This window comes from Lagenorhynchus albirostris, chromosome 16, assembly GCF_949774975.1.
Source record: "Lagenorhynchus albirostris chromosome 16, mLagAlb1.1, whole genome shotgun sequence".
Taxonomy (NCBI): Eukaryota; Metazoa; Chordata; class Mammalia; order Artiodactyla; family Delphinidae; genus Lagenorhynchus; species Lagenorhynchus albirostris.
In genome coordinates, this window is record NC_083110.1 from 56,037,797 (window position 1) to 56,053,027 (window position 15,231).

A 15,231-nucleotide genomic window follows, 5' to 3' on the forward strand; every position below is an offset into this window, starting at 1 on the left:
AACTAGATCCCACATGCATGCCACAACTAGGGAGTCTGCATGCCGCAACTAAGGAGTCCATATGCCACAACTAAGAGCCCACATGCCACAACTAAACACGTCACAACAAAGATCCCATGTGCTGCAACTAAGAGCTGGCGCAGCCTAAATAAACAAATATTAAAAAAAAAAAACATCTAGCAACCACTGTGGAGAACGGTATGGAGAGTTCCTTAAAAAAACTAAAAATAAAGCTACCATATGATCCAGCAATCCCACTCCTGGGCACATATCTGGAAAAGACAAAAACTCTAATTAGAAAAGATACAGGCACCCCAATGTTCACAGCTGCACTATTTACAATAGCCAAGACATGGAAGCAACTTAAGTGTCCACCAACAGATGAATGCATAAAGAAGATGTGGTAAATATATACAATGGAATACTACTCAGCCATAATAAAAGGAATGAAATAATGCCATTTGCAGCAACATGGATGCAACTAGAGATTATCATACTAAGTGAAGTCAAAGACAAGTATTGTATGATATCACTTATGTGTGGAATCTAAAAAAATGATACAAATGAACTTATTTACAAAACAGAAATAGACTCAAAGACATAGGAAACAACTTATGGTATACCAAAGGGGAAAATGGAGGAGGGATAAATTGGGAATTTGGAATTAACAGATACACATCACTATATATAAAATAAACAACAGGGACCTACTGTATAGCACAGGGAACTAGAGTCAATATCTTATAATAACCTATAATGGAAAAGAATCTGAAAAAGAATATATATGTATAACTGAATCACTTTTCTGTATAACCTGAAACACTGTAAATTAACTATGCTTCAATAAAAAATAAATTAAAAATAAAGAAAAAGCAAGACCTAGCAGACATCTAGTGTTTATAACAATACTCATCTTTTCATAAACTTGCTACCATCCCAATGACCTCCCCTTTGTTAGGGATTCATCATTTCTTCAATTTCATATTCTTTATAGGATGTTGCTTTTTTCCATTCTCAAGCAATCTTAAGCCCCATCAGTTAACTCTTTCTTAATTAGATTTTTCCGGCCTTCGATCTGTCCTCCCTCCAAATCATCCTGCTATCATTTAGCTTTCCTACAACAAGGAATCCACCTAGGTAAGGAGTTTCTCTTGAAATCTAAATTCCTTGACGTGGACCTCGGGGCTCTCCAGTTTACTGTTCACTATGTGCCAGCGTTCTAGCACTCTCCATGTATTAACTCATTCCGTCCGTTCCACAGCCCTGTAAGGCGGACAGTAGTATTTTCTCTACTTTAGATGAGGAAGCTGAAGCACAGGTTAGGTAAGTTGCCAAGGTCACAAAGCTCTTAAGTGTCTGAAGTCAGTCTGGCTCCAGAACAAGGTGGAAAGGCTCAGCCTGAGGCATAAGTTTAAATTCAGGATCCATCAAAAATTGATGTGAGACTTGGGCAAGTCACAATGTCACTGGACCCCATCTTCCTACCTCATAAAATGAAAGAGTTGGCCTCACTGGCCTGTTTCTTTCCCACGGAGTCTGTCTATTCACCTATGTTTCCTATTCCTTAACAGTATCAGGTGATACTTCCGTCACCCACTGTCCTCAGTGCCACCGCCGCTAGTGCTCCTGCCACTTCTCCCCCTCCCACCCCCTATCTGGCTTGAACTGCTGTGTGGACTTGTTAGTTCATCACTAGTGCATCAGTTTCCACATCTGTCATGGCTGGGAAATACTTACCTCTTCAAGATCCCAGCTTTTGTGTTTTGCTAGGATTTTATCATAGGAAATGGCTTAATGAAGAGGCCTGCAACATAGACATATTTTAAATATACAGTTATTCTGCTGAAATTATATTTGACAAAATGAATTTTTTAAAAATAATTATTTTATTTATTTATCTCTGGCTGCGTCTTCATTGCTGCACACAGGCTCTCTCTAGTTGCGGCGAGCAGGGGCTACTCTTTGTTGCGATGTGCGGGCTTCTCATTGTGGTGGCTTCTCGTTGCAGAGCACAGGCTCTAGGCGTGCAGGCTTCAGTAGTTGTGGCACACGTGCTCAGTAGTTGTGGCTTGCGGGCTCTAGAGTTCAGGCTCAGTAGTTGTGGCACACGGGCTTAACTGTTCCGCTGCATGTGGGATCTCCTGGACCAGGGCTTGAACCCGTATTCTCTGCATTGGCAGGCGGATTCTTAACCACTGCGCCACCTGGGAAGTCCCGACAAAGTGAGTTTTTGACCTGAGTTTCTTCAGTTAGTCTCTCCCATCTCTTGGGATCTGAGCATCACTGGATTGTCAAGAAGTTACCCCCAGAAACGTGAGAAGGTTCAGGCTAAACATGGAGGGAAATCAAGAAAACATACTCATGGCCCTTAGAAATGCTTTTATTTATAAAATAACTACTCAAATATAAACATCTCTAGATACAAACACTATTCACAAGAGACTCTTGCCTTGCTTCCTTCTGACCAACCAGCAACTCAGGGGGGCCAAGGAGTTCACAGGTGTCTCCCAATTCATCATAACTTTAAGGCAAAGGTGCATTTGGAGGAGCAAGGGCTGTAAGGCTGTTCTTAATTCCCTTTCTTAAAAGACAAAATTCACGGTTTCCTGTTCCAAGGTAGGCTTTCTTGTCTGGGGCAGACCTTAAGAATCAGAGCCCTGCTCAAATAGAAACTTCAGGGGGAAATTCTTAGTGTTAGGATTAGTAAATATCTTCCTGAGGTGGAGGGAGGCACAATCAGGCACTTTAGATTCTGTTTGGCTTAGACCATGGTCTCTGAAGCACGGGGGCTGATGAAACAGGAAATGCTTATTTCCAAGTCTAGGATAAGCTACTTCTGGGACTGCTTATCCGAATTCAAATAAGACACACGCGTTATGTTTTCTGCATCTGTGGACAGCAGTGTGCTTGGATGAAGAGGAGAGGCATCCAGTCTCCCAGCAGGCTAGACTGGCTTCAGCCCATCGCAGAATGAGTCCCTCTAATGAAATGGCGGGAGCTCTGATCCTGTTCTCCTAGGAGAGTCTATCAGATATTGAGCTTCAGGAGAGAGACCAGGAGACATTATCACGCACAGACCATATAAAGTAGGATGACTGTCAGCAAGTTGTGGAGGATAGTACCTAACGGGAAGAGAACCTTTCAGATGAAGGTTCAAGGAAAAGAAAGACCCTAAGCACTTTCTAAAAGGAGAAAGAAAGTAGTTGAATTTTGCCCAAGCAATCTGGAAGTGCAGCGAAATAAATAAGAAAAAGATTACAGGTGGTAGCGTTTTAGGGACTTTTAGAAATAAGGGGTGTGTGTGTGAATGTGTGCCAGACGCTGAGGTTTTAAAACACCAGATTTGGTACAAGGTCGACAAACTCCTTGCCACATGCAGAGGCGCAGCCTGAAAGGGCTCCCAGAGAATTCTTTTCATCCAAGTCGGTTTCCGGTCAGTTGATCATGGCGCGTGGGGCCACCCCAAACTCAGTATGGCACAACCAACGCCAACTTCTTCTAATGCTATAGCACAGCTTCCAGCATATATTGGATACTGGTCTTCTGACTGGAAATTTCTCGTTTCCAAAAGCTGACCCCAGGATTGGCCTCTCTTCTCACGGTCACTGAATCACTTGCAAGCCCCAGGGTCCATTTCAAATTCTAGAAATTCTAGCAAGCATCAAGGTTGACAACCCAATCAAAGAGAGCAAGACTTATCTTGTGCCCCACTGTGCCATGGTTAAGCCATGCAGGCAGGGCCAGTGTCTCAAGAGCAGGCGCCCTCTCAGTGGACACCAGGACGCTTCAGCAGAAGGAAGCAAAGGCAGCAAGGTTGAATGGGAGGCAGAACAGGTTCAGGTGTACTCAGTTTTGCAGATATAATTGGATGGAACATAGCCCTTCTTCCCATTAACTTCGGCTAACCACCATTCTGTATTTCCTGTAACATCTTTAAACTCCAGGATCTTGAGTTTCTGATTGGCTGACACACTCAGCTCATTTGGGTTCCGTGCCTTGAAGGTATAGACAGCAAAATAGACCTGTGTGAGGAAGAGAAAGTGAGTTAGGAAATGGGAAACAGCTTAGAGCAAAGCTGCCCAACAGAACTTCCTGTGGTGATGGGGACCATCTGTATCTGCACCATGCAATATGGCAGCCCTTAGCCACATGGCCATTGAACACTTGAAATATGCCTAGTGAAATGAAAGAACTTAATTTTAAATTAATTTTACCTAACTTAAATAGCTACATACGGCTTGTGGCTACCCTAATGAACAGGTCAGATTTAAAGAAAACCAAAATTCACATATTTTTACTTTCAGAGTTGCCTTAAAGAGTGAAAGAAGCTGCAGTCAGCATGGAAGATGGATGAGACACGAGGATGCCCTTCCATACCCCTAACACAGAAATTCTGAATTTAAAAAACTTAAAAAAAGGGCTTCCCTGGTGGCGCAGTGGTTGAGTCTGCCTGCCGATGCAGGGGACACAGGTTCGTGCCCCGGTCCGGGAAGATCCCACATGCCGCGAAGCGGCTGGGCCCGTGAGCCATGGCCGCTGAGGCTGCGCGTCTGGAGCCTGTGCTCGGCAACGGGAGAGGCCGCAACAGTGAGAGGCCCGCGTACAGCAAAAAAAAAAAAAAAAAAAAAAACCTTAAAAAAAAACCCAAACACAACTAACCTCAAAGTAAGAAAGGATGCTCTCTAGGTGCCCATAACAAAGCTATCATGCAAAGCAAGGGTGGTATTCAGTGATCAGAAGGAGAAGTCAGGAGGCCCGCAGGGGCACAGGGATGAATACACACCCGAAGGCTGGGGTTTAGGACCTGCTCAGGAACTGGAGTTTATGAGGCTAGAAGTGAGCTCCTTGCACAAAGTCAGAATCTAAGAAAGGGCCATTTCTTCTCTTATCACGTCTAGAAAAACTGCCTGCTGGTGGGTCCAGAGCTGGGATGTGCGTCCTGGGCTGTGGTTTGTAACAGAACCACAGAGAGCTCACAGACGAAGGTAAGACACACACAGAGACTCACTGCTGCAAGTGAGCAAAGGCAAGAGGCAGGTGGCCAGGGATTCCTCAGCTGTGGATGTGAAAGTGGCTTTAAAATATGTAGGTTTAAAATGTTTAAGATACAAAGACAAGAGCAGGCCATTATGAAAAGAACAGGAAAAACTGAAACAGAGCCAGACTTTTATTTCTGAATTCTAGAAATAAACATATAGTTATGTGAATAAAAAACTAAGTGGACGAGTTAAACAGCAGACTTTAGACAATGGAAAAATCAGCACACTGGAAGAGTGGGAAAAGCTTCATGGTAAAACCCTGTAAATGCCCCAAGACACAACAGCCTGTGAAGTCAGCCAGGGAAGGGCCCAGAAGGGGTGGAGCTGCCCACTCTTACAGCAGCGAGTTTCCACAAATGCTTTAAGGATTTGTCTGCGAGCCCATCTCCAGGTCACCCCCAGGCCCTGGGTAAGCCTCTGACTCACCCACTCCTGGGAGGGCATCACCTGCATCTGCTCAGGCGCAGTAACCACAGTACCCAGGCCGCACTCACCTGGTTGCCTTCTGCCTCGCTGTTTTCCAGCTGTCCGTTTCTGTCATCCAGAGACAGGGCTGTTCTTGCACATCCTTTTACGAGGTCTCTACCCTGCCCGTTTCGCCCTGGCACCGAGTAACCAGCCATTTCTGGATGCCTGGGGTTTCGGGAGCTCCTCAGAGTGGGAGCAGGCTGCTCAAGGTCTCTGGCAGCGTCTACCGAATCCCAGGGCCCATGCTGGGAGGGGGAGTCTGGGTCCGAGGGGCATCTGGAAGGGCTGCTCTCTGAGCTCAAAGATGCGCTGAGAGTTCCTTGGTCAAATTCCGTCAGTGAAGATGTGTCTGGAGGCTGTTTCTGGGAAGGCCCTGAGCTAAAGGACACGGCCACACTGCTGGGGTTGAAGGTCAAGGTGCCGCCGCTGTTCTGCCGCCGGGGGAACCTGGGGGAGGAGCTGCCGTGCTCCGACTCGGTGGAGGAGTGGCTGCCCACGGAGGCGTCAGAGTGGCTGCGGCGTGCATTGTAGGGCTTCAGGAAGGAGCTGTACACAAAGCCTTTGGTGACTGCGGGCAGGAAAAACAAACACGAAGAGCTTTTCGTGGGAGGAGGAGGGTGGCGGAAATCAGGAGAGAAGAAACTATGGTTTAAGGTCAATAGTGAGACAAAATAAGATTCCTAGAGACAAACAGAACAGACACCATCCCAGGGCACAATGTGGGTGGTAGAGATAAGATGCTGTGGCCTCCTGCCAGTTCACACCTATTACAACCGCACAACAGGTGAGTGACAAGGGGCTTTGCTGAGAATTAAGAGACAGTAACAAAAACAACCACAGACCACATGTCTGAGTGAGCATGAGTAGATGAAGAAAACAGACCAGAAGGGCCAGACCATGGGAACAAAGGCTAAGGGGAAGACTTAACTAAGGATGTGTTCAATTGTCCATCGAGTGTGGTAAAAAGGGATTTTAAAAACCATCCTCAGCATGCCAGAGCCCCTCGGATACACCTCCCTGCCCTCTCCAACCACACACTTGAATCTCTGTTCCTGGTTTAGGAATGAGGTGGGAATACTGTGAGAACTAGCTGCCTATATTAGTTAGAATACACATCTAACACATGTTCATATCAATAAATTGCCTAAGATGAGGACAGAGAGGGCCCTCAGCTAAAACTTTTAAGCATAGATTAGGGATTGAGATCCCTAATCCATAGGAAAAATTGTTATATTTATTAGGAAAGAATTATCTGTTAAGGCAGGGACCCAGAGTATGTAACCTCGACTTGAGCAAGGGCCATCTCTGTCTTGATCTTTAGAGTGTTTCCTGGACCTAAAAAAAAGCCCGGCCTGCACTTGTTCTATCTGCTGGGCAATAGGGAGGAGTCCCCTGAGCAGATGCCAAGGGGTGGAGGGTCTAAGAGCTGATGCTATGAGCTTCTGGCTACCACTTTACTCACCAGGATTTAGTAGATAAGGAAGAACCCCAAGGACAGGGGGGGCTCAAACAGCCTGGATCTTCACTAGGAGTTCATCTGTCTATCAGTGGCTCTCACCTGTCATCACCCTGGGGGCCCCATCCTTCGTCCTTCCTTTCCCACTTCAATCTTTATTATTTTGGGTAAGCAGAGCAGGGGGCTGGGGGAGGAGAAAAAAATCCACACAACACTTTTAAAGAAACTGAGAAATGTTAAAATTTTCAGTTCTTGTGGTATGAACACAGATGTTTATTATAGAGGCCCACAATCCTTTTCTAAAACACTCGGGGCCAGATGTGTTTTGGAATTCAGATTTGGGGATTTAGGAAAGGTAATCAAGTATACTATAGATTTCATGATATACCCAGCAGGGTCTGGGTCAACACCCCATAGTCAAACCCATTCATGTTTCTGTAGCAAAACGTATGCGACCAGTCCCACCAAAAGGGAAGAGTAATGATCATAAACAGCCTCACATCATTTGTTCAGGTTTTGTCACCAAATGAGTTCAGATCAGGGCAGGTTTTGGCAAATTAGTTCTGAAAAAAAAACCTCTGATATTTCAAAGCTTTTCAGATTTTGGAATTGTTATTCTTTATTATTCTTTGTACGTTGAAAAAAAAATTCTGTATGCCTTCCCCACCCCCACTCCCAACAGAAAGAAAAGCTGTAAGCTGTTTTTAAAGTCATTCCCTAAATAGTCATGAAGTAAAATTGTTTGTTGGTTGGGAGCAGGGGTAACTCAAAAAGCAAACAACCCCTTCTTAAAGGTTTTAAATTCATATGCTCACAAAACACACCTACAGAACTTGTGGTTCACTCAGGTTAGGATCGAGAGGGCAAAGGACCCTTCAGGCAGGATTCACTGCCTGTAAAGGTGAAGCGAGGCAAGATCTTGCAAGGTAAGTAATGGAGTCTCCTCTGGAATTTTTAAAAGAACAAAAACAAAATCAAAGACTGGTTTTGTTTCAGTAATGACTTGAGCATTACACTCTCTAGAGATGGAGAGAACTTTTAAGGTTGCTTTTCCCTTTAACCGAACACTCTCATATTTTTCTCTGGCCTACCCAGGATTCAGGCACAGTCCAAATCACTCTTTCCTCATTTAGAGTTACAGTAATCTGTCGCCTACTGTTCTTACCTCCATTGTCAATCAGCCAGCGGTTCTGGCTGCCCATGGGGTCCTTTTTCTTAATCACGCCCACCAGGTCACCTTCCAGAAGTGAGACGTCCAGGTCCTGGGCAGCATTGAAGTTCCGTTCTGCTTGGAACAGCTTTTCAGGGGGATACCTTACCAAGAGGGAGGCCCGGAGTTCTTCTGACTGAAGCATGTAACTTGGCTGAAAGGCAATATAAGAAATACAATCATCAGGCTTCCCTGGTGGCGCAGTGGTTGAGAGTCCGCCTGCCGATGCAGGGGACACGGGTTCGTGCCCCGGTCCGGGAAGATCCCACATGCCGCGGAGCAGCTAGGCCCGTGAGCCGTGGCCGCTGAGCCTGCGCGTCAGGAGAGGCCACGGGAGAGGCCACAACAGTGAGAGGCCCGCATAACGCAAAAAAAAAAAAGAAAGAAATATAATCATCAAAACCCCTTCCTGGCCGTTATCCCAGCAGCTCTATTTAATCCCATATGCTGTCAGTCTCAGAAGTGGAGGCAATGACAGCCAGCTCCCTACTCCCATCAGATGCCTTTGCGCCTGAGTCAGTCCATGTGGCTACAGGTAAAAATTGTAATCTCTTGGGTCACGTTTTGGTGCCTTTGTAGTAAGAAAATTTAACACACCCTTAGTTTTATATCTGTTATCCTGTGACAAAAATATGTGATTAAAGTGCCACCTAAAGAATCAAAATATCTAAGTAACATGAGTAGGGCTTCTTTTATTTTACTGTATGAATCTAAACAACTGAGACTTTCCTTAACTAGACTTCGTATTTATAAAAACAATATTCATAAAAATAAGAAAAAGTAAACGTGATTAAAAAATCTGATTCCCTCTTTTAGATCATATAAATTAATGTCTATGGGATTACATGGGGCAAAAATATTGTAAGCACAGATAAATCAGCAGTCTTTTAGGTTTTTACCCCATATAATCTGGTATATCTTACCGTACTTTTCAGAATATGCAAGAATCGAGTTCAAAAAGAAAATAACTCCAGGTTAAAAAGTGGTCAGCCATTAACTGTTCGGCAGTGTATCAGATAACCACCTTTTCCAATACATGATCAAAAATAGGGAGCCTGGCAGAATTAACATACCCTTAAGCCAGTTCCTTTCACTGATCAAAGTACTAATATTAATCCTTTATAACTCCTTTCATTGTATAGGATAGGATCCAAGAATGCTTTTCAGAGGGCATTTTGAAGTCTGTACCAGGAGGCACACTAGTGGTGCCTAGTGATAGTGAGTGAAGGAATGAATGAGAGCATGATAGATTTGAACTCAATAACCTTTATTCTCCAATTATTATAAAATATTTAAACTCCTATTAAATTGCTCATCTGTAGAGACAGAGCTGAGTCCATCAATATTAATAATAATAATGATGATGATAATAGCTTACTTGAATAATGCTAACTAATAATGGTGTCAGGCAACGTCCAAGTGTTTTACATATTTTAACTCATTTGAATCTCAAAACAACTCTATGGGGCTTCCCTGGTGGCACAGTAGTTAAGAATCTGCCTGCCAATGAAGGGGACATGGGTTCGAGCCCTGGTCCGGGAAGATCCCACATGCCACAGAGCAACTAAGCCCGTGCACCACAACTACTGAGCCTGTGGTCTGGAGCCCATGAGCCGCAACTACTGAGCCCGTGTGCCACAGCTACTGAAGCCCACGTGCCTAGAGCCCGTGTTCTGCAACAAGAGAAGCCACCACAATGAGAACCCACATGCAGCAACGAAGACCCAATGCAGCCAAAAATAAATAAATAAATTTAAAACAAAACAAAACAAAACAAAAAAACAACTCTATGATGTAGGTATAACTATTATCTGTGTTTTAGACATGAGGAAACCGATGAAGCACTTGCTCAAGGACACAGAGTGAGTCATTGTCAGAATTGGGATCTGAACCCAGGCGGTCTCACTCAGGAGTTCACACCTTAACCACCAGGCCATATGAGCCTCTCCAGTTCCACTCACCAGGCCCAGGAGTGGCTTTCGGGTGGACTGGCGGTCCATAGTTTTCCTGTCAAATGACCTCTTGGTGGCAGGAAGAGACTCTGGGAAGAAGGTGAAAACCTGGAGTTGCTGCAGGACCCTGCTGTGCTCCTCATGGAAGACGGCAATCAAGTTCCCTTCCCTGCCGGTGACTTTGAGTAACTGGAGTCCATGCACAGGGAGAGCAGAGACAGAGGAAAGAAGAGAACACACGTGAACGATCCCAGGACTGGCACAGTCTCCTTAAAACTCCTCACTGGGCTCCACCGCAGCCCAGTGCCCGCAGCCCGAGCTGGCTGGCTCCTCCGGGATCTCTCAGGGTGGAAAGAGAGCCATTTAAAGGCCACAGGTTCCCCGGCTCCATGAAGGGATCAAGAATTCTGATTCCCAACAGGCCTGACCCAGTGACATACTTAATCCACCTAGTTTAATAATGTCTCTGACAACCTGTGTATTCCCAGAAAAACTCCAGGAGAACTTGGGATTCTACCTCTCCATGGGGAGGGCGGGCCTCACCGAGAGCAACGGCTTCAGCTGCTCCAGCGCCTGGCGCACGAAGTCACAGTGGGCCTCGGCATAGCCATGCACACAGTTGCTGAAGAGGCCCTGCGCGTACTGATGGAACTTGGGCAGCTCGTCCAGCAGCTGGGCGTTCAGGGCCTCGTAGTTGTTCCGGGCCGACTGCAGCTCCTCCAGGGTCTTCTTGTCCTTTAGCTTCTCTGCCCGTTCTGTACAGTTATAGAAGTCCAGAAGCTTGTCAAAGCGTTTCTGCACTAGCTTGTGGGGCCCTGTGAACATGTTCAGTAACTGATTCAGGGGAGAGATGACCAGCCGCTCTGTCCTCTCTTTCTGTGGGGAGAGAAAGGCACGGTGTTCAGCGTCCCGAATTTGTTATTCTCAAAACTATCTTCAGGTGGATTTTGTTATGTCCTGTACCACCTGCTTTGCTCCTAGTGCACGAGCTAAACCCATGCAGATCCAACACCAGATGTACGCACATATTCTACAAAGCTTCTCAGCTTATAACTCTTCACCCAACTATTTGCTCATGCCAAAGAGTGTGCAAAATAGCTGCACAGTTGATAACAAATGCTAAACTACATACATGAACATGATGTTTGCATTACAACCCATTTGTGACCATCTGTCTGGTATCACTTACGTGTACGTGTCTATATATAACTTGAATTTAACTTAATGTTTAGTTGTTAAAAATAGAATTACCATATGACCCAACAATCCCACTCCTGGGCATATACCCAAACAAAACCATAATTCAAAAAGATACATGCACCTCTATGTTCACAGCAGCACTATTCACCATAGCCAAGACATGGAAACAACCTAAATGTCTGTTGACAGGTGAATTGATAAAGAAGATGAGGTACATATATACAATGGAATACTACTCAGCCATAAAAAAGAACAAAATAATACCATCTGCAACAACATGGATGCAACCAGAGATTATCATACTAAGTGAAGTAAGTCAGAAAGAAAAAGCAAATAACACATGATACCACTTACACGTGGAATCTAAAATATGACACAGGACTTCCCTGGTGGCGTAGTGGTTAACAATCTGCCTGCCAATGCAGGGGACACGGGTTCGAGCCCTGGTCCGGGAAGATCCCACATGCCGCGGAGCTACTAAGCCTGCGTGCCACAACTACTGAAGCCCATGCACCTAGAGGCTGTGCTCCACAACAAGAGAAGCCACCCAATGAGAAGCCCATGAACTGCAACAAAGGGTAGCCCCCGCTCTCTGCAACTACAGAAAGCACGCGTGCAGCAACAAAGACCCAATGCAGCCAAAAATAAATAAATAAATAAAATATGACACAGATGAACCTATCTATGAAACAGAAACAAAATCAGTGACATAGAGAATACACTGGTGGCTGCCACGGGGGAAGGAGGTGGGAGAGGCTTGGATTGGGATTGGGGATTAGCAGATGCAAACTGGTATACAGAGAATGGACAAACAATAAGGTCCCACTGTGTAGCACAGGGAACTATATTCAATATCCTGCAATAAACCATAATAGAGGAGATGCCGCCGTTAGCCCTGCAGCCACCACGGAGCTGATACTGCTCTGAGCCAGCCAGCCGCCGGGAGTGGGGTGGCAGTGCAAACATGAATGTTGGAGCTGCCCACAGTGAGGTGAATCCAAATACCCATGTAATGAACAGCCGGGGTATGTGGCTGACATATGCTTTGGGAGTTGGCTTGCTTCATATCGTTTTACTCAGTGTTTTACCCTTCTTCAGTGTTCCTGTTGCTTGGACCTTAACAAATGTTATACATAATCTGGGCATGTATGTATTTCTGCATGCAGTAAAAAGAACACCATTTGAAACTCCTGACCAGGGTAAAGCGAGGCTCCTAACTCATTGGGAACAACTGGACTATGGAGTACAGTTTACATCTTCAAGGAAGTTTTTCACAATTTCTCCAATAATTCTATATTTTCTGGCAAGTTTCTATATGAAGTATGATCCAACTCACTTCATCTTAAACACAGCTTCTCTCCTGAGCGTGCTAATTCCCAAAATGCCACAGCTACATGGTGTTCGGATCTTTGGAATTAATAAGTATTGAAATGTGTTCTGAAATGAACAAAAATTTTTTACAGCTACTCAGTTTTCTGTAAGGAAGGAGTGGTTAGTAAACTGCACTGTTTCTGTGATAATGTGAAATGAGAGGTAGCTACATTGGAGAGCCAACTGCTGGTTCTTCATATGCTGTTTTGAAGCGCAGATTCTTACGAGAAGATGCCTCTCTTTAATGAATCTGGTATCCTTCTGACGAGGGGCTTTAGTTAAATGGCTATAAAGTAAGGGTGTAGTAGATAAATCCAAGGAAATAAGAGATTTATAAGAAACTAAGTCCAGCTTAGCTTATAATGAATGGGCATTATGTTAGGAGAAGAAAATGTTTAATCATTCAGTCATGGTCAGTTTAAGCAGAGTTACATGTAAACCAGAATCATTTCTTTACAAGTTTATTATAGATTGTTTTTATTACCATGCATGTTCCTCTTGTGTTATATAAGAGGATATATACCCTCTTGTTTTATACAAACCAATTCCTACCTTATGAATGTACTTTTTTGGTTTTGCAGGCTCAACATTGTGTTGATAGATGAGTTCATTTCTACATTTATTAAGTTACTGAGTTCATGAAGGTCCACCTTCATGACTGATTGATGATAGAAGATAGTTAGGCATCTTAGAAGCAGCCTCTGAGTCAGCCTTCTAATTTTGGAACAAAGTGGGTTTTGCTGCCTTTTCAGGTACAAGGCTGCTAAACCAATTAAGAAAATAATTTATTTCTTGTAATTAAAGTATATGGTAACTTAAAGTTCTGCTTATTTGGTTGAGCAATCTAATTGTTGAAGTCTGCCATTCTTTAGCGTTGGAAATTTAAAATGGACAACTACATAGCCAACCTGCGATCTGGCAGAAACTGCTTCTCTAGCAATACTATCAGAGTGAATAATGGAGTCTTTTTTTAGCAGGTCTGCAGTAAAAGGTATATTTCCTTAGTCCTCCTGCTCTCAGTCTCCATACTTTGCCCATTAATATTTTGCCTGTCAATGCACGAGTCTTAGTATAGACAACTCAGAATGGTTAACTATTTCCAAAGCAGCAACCATATTGAATCCTTGTGACTTAAGAGAAGCTTTCTATAGTTGCTGACATTAATTGCAAGAAATAACTATATTCTACTTTGAGAAGTAAACATGTCAAAAAAAAGTTCTGATATGTGATGAAACTGAAAAACCTAGAACATTTGTAAGCAAAACGGAGTGAAAAGAATTATAATACCAACTTAAAAGTCAATTTGTTTCAAACTGACTTTTGGAGGTAATGATCATTGTTTTGTATTTCAAAAGTATTGAGTTTAGAAATCAGTTGTATGATAATGCCTTTGTATGTTTGTCTTTTCTCATGTATTTTTAAATAACCAGTAATCTATACTTTAATACATTTTTCTTTGGTGTAAAAAAAAAAACCGTAATGGAAAAGAATATAAAAAAGAATGCATATATATGTGTAACTGAGTCACTCTGCTGTACAGAAGTAATTAACATAACATTGTAATTTAACTATACATCAATAAGAAATAAATTTTAAAAAGATTTAGTTGTTACATAACCTGGGGTAGAGAAACTTTCACACACCCATCATACCTCTTCTACTCATAACTACTTAGTAATAGTCTGTTTTCACTTTTCAAAAGTTTTTGTCTAATTCTTTCTAGAGGAATAGACATAGAGGGCACAATATTGACACAAAAGAACATAAATAGGTGCTTAGTAAATTACTTTTAATAAGATGCTACTGTTAGAATAACCGTATGTTCCCCCAAGTTCCCCCAATGTTTTCTAAAGATGCTTCAAGCATCCAGAGATCTCCAAGAAGCTATCAAAGCCCACCCATTTCTACTCAGGAGATATATATAGAATATATATTTAGAATTTCCCAAGCAATTTGGCATTTAGTAGTCTTTACAAAATAGTTTGTGCCATTTCAAAAATCTATTTGTTAATCTCTTAACTATGCAAAAATATTCCGTTTTAAGTTATTAGTTCTTCAGTTGTTTTCTTTTGATCAGTTATCAGTAGTGATACCAGATTAAATTTCCTGGTTTTCCTTTATCCCCTGAAACTGGGCTGATCACAATTATAAAAAAATCTATTTGCAGGGCTTCCCTGGTGGCGCAGTGGTTGAGAGTCCGCCTGCCGATGCAGGGGACATGGGTTCGTGCCCCGGTCTGGGAAGATCCCACATGCTGTGGAGCAGCTCGGCCCGTGAGCCATGGCCGCTGAGCCTGCGCTCCGCAGCAGGAGAGGCCACAACAGTGAAAGTCCCACATACCGCAAAAAAAAAAAAAAATCTGTTTGCATACATGCAGGTCCTGTCTGTCCTTTCAGCTGATTGAAAGTCAGGTTCTGAATATAAAATTCTGATATGAACTTAGCTAAAGAACACTAGGATTCCTGGTCCATGGAAGCGTGTCTCTATGGAATTAACTTTTCCATGAGCTGGATGTTACAGAGAACCCTGGGAAGA

At 43.5% G+C, this 15,231-nt stretch overlaps 2 protein-coding genes across 6 annotated transcripts in view; one reads left to right on the forward strand and one right to left on the reverse strand.

The window, feature by feature from the left end:
- Nucleotides 1-1,867: 1,867 nt before the first annotated feature.
- Nucleotides 1,868-15,231, reverse strand: part of DNMBP (dynamin binding protein) — a 77,339-nt gene continuing 63,975 nt past the window's right edge. For 3 of the 5 annotated variants that reach the window (XM_060125415.1, XM_060125418.1, XM_060125419.1), the window contains 5 exons: nucleotides 10,669-11,001; nucleotides 10,135-10,314; nucleotides 8,129-8,327; nucleotides 5,534-6,075; nucleotides 1,868-4,022 (listed from right to left, as the gene is read on the reverse strand). In XM_060125415.1, the coding sequence (XP_059981398.1) occupies nucleotides 3,837-4,022; nucleotides 5,534-6,075; nucleotides 8,129-8,327; nucleotides 10,135-10,314; nucleotides 10,669-11,001 (1,440 nt within the window). In that variant the 3' untranslated portion in view covers nucleotides 1,868-3,836. The other 2 variants (XM_060125417.1, XM_060125416.1) reach the window with 2 other exon arrangements.
- Nucleotides 11,438-14,151, forward strand: LOC132506764 (ORM1-like protein 1). The gene has a single exon (XM_060125424.1). The coding sequence runs from the start codon at nucleotides 12,290-12,292 to the stop codon at nucleotides 12,752-12,754; it is 465 nt and encodes a 154-aa protein (XP_059981407.1). The 5' UTR covers nucleotides 11,438-12,289; the 3' UTR covers nucleotides 12,755-14,151.